General features: G+C 40.1%; 1 protein-coding gene across 1 annotated transcript in view; it reads left to right on the top strand.

The window, feature by feature from the left end:
• The first annotated feature begins 8,048 nt into the window (after window positions 1-8,048).
• Window positions 8,049-8,876, top strand: part of LOC139686829 (advillin-like) — a 38,121-nt gene continuing 37,293 nt past the window's right edge. The window contains exon 1 of the mRNA XM_071583907.1: window positions 8,049-8,487. Coding sequence (XP_071440008.1) covers window positions 8,392-8,487 — 96 coding nt within the window. The 5' untranslated portion in view covers window positions 8,049-8,391. The remainder of the gene's footprint in view (window positions 8,488-8,876) is intronic.

Genomic DNA, 8,876 nt, shown 5'->3' with positions numbered 1-8,876 from the left:
TAAGATACACATTAGTACTTTCCATAAATGTTTCTGCACTAACCCCAGTGACTCACCATTGCCCTTGAGTTCACAAAGCGTTCTATACTTAATGACATACGTAGCAGCGGTAGCTGTTGGGAAAGGCTTTAGTGTCTGTAACCTATGTCCTGATTTCCTTCGCCTCATCTCTTAGTTCTAATTTCTTCTTACAAGCTTTTCTGTTGTATGTATAAACCGATTTTGTATATAAATATTATTTATATTTTTTATAATATTATAAATATTATATAAATTAAATAAATATATATTAAATAAAATTATTATAATAAATAAAGTGTCCTTATATAAATATAAGGACCCTTTATTAACTTTTCCGGAACCATTTTCCCATTATTGTGCAATGAATCTTTCTATATTTAAGACGTCTTTTCTGATTTCTGTGCACTGCTCGTTGGGCAATCTGTCGGCTGAGATAGCAAAATCGATTCCATTCCCAGAGGATGAGCCAAAATTGAAATCGCCATTATTCTTAGGTGCATCCTTGCCATGTCGCTAACAAACTACATCACCATCTTAAGTGATCTGAGCTCAAGGGAGAATAGAAATGCCTCAGTCATCAAAGTAGAATGCACAGCATCGAATCCGCAGTAACGAGAGCGGCCACTTTAAATCAAATCTTAAAAGAGATAAGCGTAGAGTTTTATCTGATAACTCTTATTCTCTCTGGGTGACCGGGGATAAGGTTGCTTCGTTATCTGAACTCGATGCCGTGATGCAACGATTTGCCGTGTATGACTGGAACAAAAGCGACTCGACTCGAAAAGAGCCTCAAAGAACATATTCTTCCTGCGCTATTCTAACAACCCCCATTCCTTTTCGCAAATTTCACTCGTAATGAAATACAATGAGTGGTGGAAAAATCATTGCCTCAGAAATCAAGAAAATGCTTGAATCCATTTGGTACATTATTTAGGTTATTCTATCGCAGCACAATGTAACCGGCAAGAACAAAGCAAAAGCAAAATAAACGCGTAGCCTATTGTAAGAACCACTCATTTTTCTTGATGATTTCTCTGTCGATTATCGGAAAATGGCAGGAAAAAGTGAAGTAATGTAAAAATTCATGGAAAAAATATTTTTTGACACCGTTTGGTTGCAACTTTCTGATACGGTTGAAATTGAGGTATTTAAGCACCGTGAAAAAAGTATGAATAACTTGGTCGCTTTCAAATTTGCCATCAAATTCAAATTCACGAGATGTTGAAATGCCTTTATCAGAGTTCTCGTTGACTTAAAATATTTATTCCGAGATTCCGTGGTCAAACTATGCGAATTTTGTTCAAAAAAGCGAAAACGTATTTACTGAACTCAAAGGGCTATCAATTCGAGGATTACTTTGCACCATGTCACCAAACTCCCGTCGCCAGCCATTCTTTTCCTTCCCTCATGGCTCCTTACACTGACGTCTTCCATCACCTTCTCGTCGTTGTTCACCGTTGGCCTTCCTCTGCAAATCGTTCACGGTGTGATTACGCAAAAAGCCTCCATTAAGCTATCGTGCCTCAGGATATACCCAATTAGTTTTCCTCTTCTTCTTATAAGTTTTCTTCATAACCTTCCCTTTTAACCCATTATTCGAAACACCTCTTCAATTGTTACTATTTTTACCCACTTTTTCATATTTCTTCTGTGGCACCACGACTCACAGCCGTAGAAAAGTACACTCCATTTATAAGTTTGCATGAATTGCTTCCTTATTAATCTTTACTAGTTCTATTTACGTATACCTTGTTATACCCCATTCATTTCTTTCGTCCCTCGTGATATTTTTGCCTGAACAGAATCACTCTCTCACTTTCTGGTGTGAATCTTTCCGTATTCTTAGTTTGAGATCATCTTCCCGGTGTCTGCCGCAGACTATAGCCTTAGTTTTATTATTGTTTGACAGTATAATTGTTACAAATGTTTTCGTGGAATGGGTCTGACGATTATTTTTCTCCCCATTTATTTATTCTAACTACCGCAGTCGAAGGTTTAGTCATGGGGTTGCTCTCTCCCCGTCGGGAACGTGAAGATTATTCATGATTGTCATAATTTTTAGAATCATAATATTGAGTATTATTTTCGATTGAAAACGAGGAAGAAGCATATCAAATCCTTTTGATGGTGTATTGATAAGGATCATTACAGAAGTGGATCAACTAGGATTAAGAACCTTAGAATCTACCGAGTAGTAATCAGACAGATTAGGCGAGAGGAGAGAATTTATTCAGAACTGCAGAAGGGGAAATCTCATTCTGGAACTTGAGTTACTAGGAAAAGAAGGGCTTGCTTAATGTTTTGAAAGTATCTTCAATCTCTATGGATAGGTACGAATTTATTAGAAGTGTATATCCTGAGAAAAAGAGTAATTTAATGCAAAGCAAATAAAGATGAAAATGAAAAGAAGAGGCATGAGAGAATTTATCATGGAAGAATTGAGGGATGTAATCGGTTAATCTCAGATTTAAAATACAAATACTGAAAACAGTTCAGAACTTCAACTTATCAAATGGGGAAAACGATTGTCCCTATAGACCCCTGCAAAGGATTAGTCCATATGTACGCACGTTCATGCATGAAAGCGAAATAATTAGGGTTTGCTAGACGGAACAATTAGGGTGTTCTGGACGCAGGGCTACTATCTACGTATGTGGGGGTGTTTACTTCGACAGAATAAGCCACCTGAAACGTCGACGGAAGAGCCGAGGCTTTATTGGGAGGCGCTTGCTCAGGGAGGAGAGGGGAGACGAATGGGGGATGGAGGCGCGAAATGGGGGCCTCCCGCAAACGAAGAAGCCAAGCTCCACATGCCGAGGAATTTCGTTTATCTCTTGTTTGAGGTAATGATTTGTTTCTTTGGTGTTATTCCCATTGAGGTTGACAAACAACTTTTGGAGTTTTCTTTTTGAAAGATTTTTCCCACGCATTCTCCCGCAGTACCTCCCTACCAATCCTGACCCTTTCTCCTATTCTGCTAGCCTGCATACATGCCTACTGATTTTAAAAGGGAACTGGGAAGGTACTGGGTGAAACCTCGTGGAGATATGACGATTGATCATTCGATACGGATAGAATTTGTACTCTTTCGAAGTTAAATTTCGCAAATGTCAATTTTAAACGGAGAAAAGGGGATTCAAATCTTTTAGGAAACTCAAAGTCTTAATTGCATTTAAATTCGCATCCCTACTGAATTACCTTCAAGTAGGATTAATGCTGTGATTTTTTTCGGATAAACACAATTCTTGACAGAATTGCATAAGATGGAAAGTGAGCAATGAATTAAAAGGCGGTTGTTCAAAACATTGAAAGGGAGAAGGTATTACGGTTCGGAATCTTAAACATTGAATAAGGCGGTTGGGCGTTCATCGAAAATTTTCGATGCTCACACTCGAAAAGTGCTTTTGTAATGGAAACGTGGAGTTGAGATGAAAAAAGTGCGAGTTTTGATGAATGCGGAATGAAAATTCAAATACAAATATGGCAACGAAATTGGGTTGGCGGTAAGGAGAGATTGGATATTTTGAATTATGAATGAATGAAAAGGCGAGAATGAGGGAATAAGAGAACTTAGATAGTCGTGCGAGAGGATCAGAGATGTCAACGGCATATTAGTACGCACATAACGGTTTATATGGTGCGTGTTGGTAGCATTGACTCTAGTTCTTCTAACTGATGTTATACTCAGTTCATCGATTTAAGTAATATTTGGTGCAGGATGAATGAAATCAAATTAATTTTTACGAACTATCTTCCGGTGGCATTGCGCAAGAATGTAGATTGAAAAAAATTGATAAATACCACAAAATTAAGCATCAAAATGATACCCACTGAAAAGGCTTAAGATCGGTCGTAAAACTCCAATTAATTCTTTCAACACTTTGGGTTACAAATGGCTTATTATTATATTTTTTATTTTAATTTACATTCGCGAAATTCGTAATAGAGCTAATATTACCTTCGGACGTCAAGGCATAGTGCTAAATGATGGATATATCGGACTAGTTGCATTGTTTATCTAGGATTTTGGGGTTAGGATGGGAAAAGTGGGCACAAATCTTTTGGTCTATTCAATCGCATTTAATTAAGGTAAAGTTCCAAAATACTCAGTTTTTAGATATTTAATTTCCTCGTGTCTAATGCCATTATGCACATGGTGTGGTAATAATTATGAGCCAATCGCGCTACTTTGCTGTAGAAAATGAACGTTGCATTTGATTTTCTACATTCAAAAAGTCAAAAACGGATTTCAAATAGAGCTATTGGCTTTACGAAACCGTTTTCAAATTATGGGGCAATTTCATTTTCCAATTAATCGACTATCAGCAAATTCTGCACAAATCTTAGTCGAGTAGTTAAGGAAATAGTTCCCCAGGTAGATCCTAATGTTATCAACTTTGTTGGCATATTGTGTCAGAGGAATACGTAGAGGTGTTTATACTGCTGAGTCAAATCCTGTTAACTAAGTGAATGGAAGTGTGAGAACTGTCTTTTCTCGTTTCGAGCAGGAAACAGCGTGCGGTAATATTTTAACGAGTAATCTTAATATTCAGGATTAGTGTGAATAGACAAATCAAAAATTGATTCATATTTTGATTCTCTTATGATCAAATGTGTGTGAATAGCAGGTTCCTAGCGGACTGATGCATAAAATTTTCCATTTTAACATGAATTTCGATCCGCTAGAAGAATTCTTATCCTCATCCTCGTATTCTTATCCTCTTTCATCCTCATGGCCGGATTTATGTCCATCAACGTGGGCACTCCTCTTTCGATCCGAATCCCAATTAAAATAAGAGGTAATTTAGAATATTTCAGAGTCGTTACAAAGTTCTGTTGCCGTTAAATATTTATTATTAATTGCTTCTTTGCATTTTTAAGATATCTTTCAATGAAATGAATGTGGAAGAATAATAATGCTGCATGTCATAGGGGACGCATATTACATTTTGAAAATGAAAAATAGTCGGTATGAAGTAATACAAAGTATACTGGTTGGAGTTTTGCATGAAGCATTGTGACGATCTCTCCTAGACTTGAAATACCCATAGGGCAATATTTTTAGAGAAATTACAGTATTCCAAATAACTATAATCTTTTTTATTCAGTGTCACATATTTTGCTATTAATAAGTTGTTCATTTCAGTGAATTACTCTTTGTATGCAATGAAAATCATGGAAAAAATGTGATGATCGTATTGGTCATACATTGAATCACAACAACTCATGGAAGAAAGGAAGCAGCTTTCCCGGCGTCACTTGGTGGAAATTTTCCATCGCCAGGAATAAGGGCCGAAAAAATTTTGTAACTCAATATTCCCAATGTCACGCATTAGGTTCCTCTGCCGTGCAGTATAATCACGTGCTTTTACGTACCATTCTCGGAATATTTAGATAAAATTGATTTCATCCCACGATTTTGCATGGTAGCGAAACCTGGGTCATCTAAATAAATTGTAAATGTGGAATCACAAAGCTTTTTCACCTTCTGTCCCCAGTTTGAAGAAAGAAAGGTCACTTCTATAGAGGAAGAATCGGAATACGTTATATGGTCGAAACAGGAATGTCGTCGGAGAGTACTGAAATATTTCCAAGGAAATAAATAGAAAAATTGGGAAAAGTCTTAATATACAACACCATGAATTTAAATAAAGACTAAGTGCCTCATAAAAGAGCCTAGACGTTATTCAAAGAGCTGGAATTAAGAAACATAATGAAATACCAGTTAATTGGTATACGTTTCAGTCATACCTTAATGATATCTAATTTTAAACATAACGCGGGTAATATAATTATTGAAAAAAGTAGATAATAAAAGGGCGGGAGTGGGAATTACTCCAATGTCTAGTTGAAATGTTTTAAAGTTTAAAAACACATTAACGGTACGACGAAGAGTTAGCGCAAGCAACTTACCCAAATTAGGAAGTCAAATTTTCCTCGATATGAATATGCGACAAGCCAAACAAGAAACTGTATAAGGGTAGAGGGTTCTACGAAAGTATTTCATTCCATATTCAAGTTCGGCTGTGTGATTTAACAATTTTATTTCCTCTGTACATTCAGAAGAATGAGATGTTCTTGATTTTTTTTAGTTTTTATCTGCATCTCAATTTGAATTCTTTTATTAAAACCTTCATTTTATTGAATTACACAATTCTTTTCTTTTGCGCAGATTCTTTTTTTATCGCTGAGAGAAGCCAACAACAGGTATACTACATATGGTTTTATTAAATGTGATCAAATTGAATAATTATATTTTAAGAAGCTGCGGGAGATGCCGGGACAGTAATTTTTTGACGTAGTCATCCGCTAACATGCATTACAATGCAGCAATTGCAGGGTGTAAAAATCAGTCGCAATCCCGGTCAAAGCGAATGATTTTTACACTCTGCAATTGTGGCATTGTAATGAATAGCTCCAGTTTTGGAAATTTTTAATTGATTGGAGGAAATCTCGGAACATGAAATCTGCACATTTTAATTTAATTTTACCACTATTGTCAAATTGCCAATTACAACACCCCCCCCCCTACATATCGCTCCCCTTTAATCCTCTAAGGTTAACATCGTCGACATGAATCGGACTACCTGAGCTCAGGAGGCATTTTGGCGAACAGTAAAAGCTCTATCACCAAAATGACGACTTTCTACAATGTTGATGAATGCCTTATGTTTCAACATTGCTAAAGGATACTGATTGCCGAACCGCAAGATGTCAAGGCACCGAGTTTGAATTTTCACAATTTCCACCATAACAGCCTTAGGTAATTTTCAGTTTAAAACAATGTTTTGATCCAATAAAATGCAAACATTATGGTGAAGAGATTCCCCAGCGAGTATTTCATTTTCCATTTGACGGACAACAATCTCATTCTTAATGTCGAGAAGAAGATACGATTTCAAATGTCTCATTTTCGTGGACATGAATTATGGATAACCCATGGGTGGGTTGGTTAACCCTTCGCGTGATATTTTACGCTGTCTTTCACGCGTGGTATCCGACGAAATGTTTTTTGTGCATCTATTAGGCGAGCGACCCTCTGATGACCGCCACGACTTCTCTACCATGAGGTGATAAATAAATCGCCGCCATTGAGTGACAATTCCGCAACTGTCGTTTTTTATATCAAGGGAAGACGGCATTAGTAAAAGTCAAAGCTGATAGTAATGACTTTTACACCTGCCAGACGCATCTGAGTGGATCGCAGTGTAATTTATAGACACCGAAGTAAAAATCTCACTTTTTTTAAAGCAGGCACATTGGAGAAATAGAGAAATGGCAACAGAGAGGATTAAACTAAAATATCTCGTTCTAGACGGCGTCTTAACCAAGTTAGCTAACCCAACATGAGTTCATTTTCCGTGACTTTCCTTCGCTTCGCTACTTCCTTGATGATGTTTCCTACCATGTTTTTACCTTTCTGTGCAACTTTATTTCCTGGATTCCCATCCTCGTGTTCTAGAAACCTTGCTTTTTTTCAACGACTTACAGACACTCCATAGTATGCGCGACAGGGGAAAACGCTTTCATCTCGAAACTATCCTGCGGACAGAATACAAATCTCTCTAAACCGCAAACTCTTTGACTCGCGGCTCCGCGCGTGCCACAAGTGCGCAAATCCCTCCTCCCCTTCTTTCCACTCCCCCTCCCAGGGAGAGCAACCTCCCTACATCCCTACCGTGGCCCGTTCGTAAATGCCGGCAACGACAATTAGTCACCAAGCGTCCCTTTATAAAATCTTCGGAACAAAGGATACGGAACACGTCTGATATTTCCGTTATAAATTCCATTTCAGACGGGGCTAGAGGCGGCGGGTTCCCGAGGCGACACGTGTGTTCTGCAGGCGAGAGGGTCTCCCTCCCTGGCGAGGGGGAGATAGCGAACGCGGGGGGCGACTATCATCCCAGGTGAGCCCCCATCCCTCCCACGCACCCTCCCCTCCAGCCGCCAATCAGCCACCCCTCTCCCGCACCCGATAGATTAACCCCGGCATACCCACCCACCCACATCCTCCCTTTCCCCCCCCCCCGGCACCACGTCGCTCTCTTAGGCGCCTCAATTTCCCTCCCACCACTTGAGCCCTCGGGTTCCCCACCCTCCTGCCCCCGCCCACATATTCACCCCCTCCATACCGGTCCTCCACCGAGCCGCCCTGCTCCGCCCGCTTGCCCCCGACGGGAGCCTTTCCCTTCCGATTTCGTCGTCCCGCGGTCATCGTCGAGAGTGGAGGCCTGCGCCAGCGCCCTCTTCCTTGTTCCTCCCTGCCTTGGCGAGTGAGGCGGACGCGAGAAGCGAGCCGGCGAAGGAGGCGAGAGTGAAAGGGAGACAGAGTGAGGAAAGGAAGGAAGGAAAGGGGATCGAGTAAGGAGGATGTCTGCCGTCTCCGCCGGGGCCCCCGTGGCCGCGGACCCGGCCTTCAAGGCCGTCCCGAAGACCTCATCGGCCTTCTTCATTTGGCGCATCGAGGTGAGTTGGGAGAGGGCCGGGGTTTGAAGGGGGAAACGGTATCCGATTCCTGTTCGTCGCCGCAGCTGCTGCCGTGTTGTCGGCGTCGCGGAGGTGTCGCACATGCGTTTCTTTTTTGTTGTCTTCCTCCGACTGCTTTGACCTTTCGCCCCTTTGGTCCCGTTGCTCAGCTCACTGCCAGCTTGCGCGGTTGGCCCAAAGAATAATTCCCTCTTACTCATAACTTCTTGTTCTTTATTGGCGGTCGCGTGTTATAATGTCAGACTTGGCGGTTTTTTAATGTAACTTTCGGTCACCTTTTCGCGAAACTTCGCCAACTTATCAGAAACTCACCATTATTTGCACTATATGTTTTGTCTCTTGTCTTCCTATCAATAAGATAGTTTTTT

This window comes from Hetaerina americana, unplaced genomic scaffold, assembly GCF_022747635.1.
Source record: "Hetaerina americana unplaced genomic scaffold, ioHetAmer1.1.p SCAF_1, whole genome shotgun sequence".
NCBI lineage: Eukaryota > Metazoa > Arthropoda > Insecta > Odonata > Calopterygidae > Hetaerina > Hetaerina americana.
This window is presented reverse-complemented; position numbering and strand designations above follow the sequence as displayed.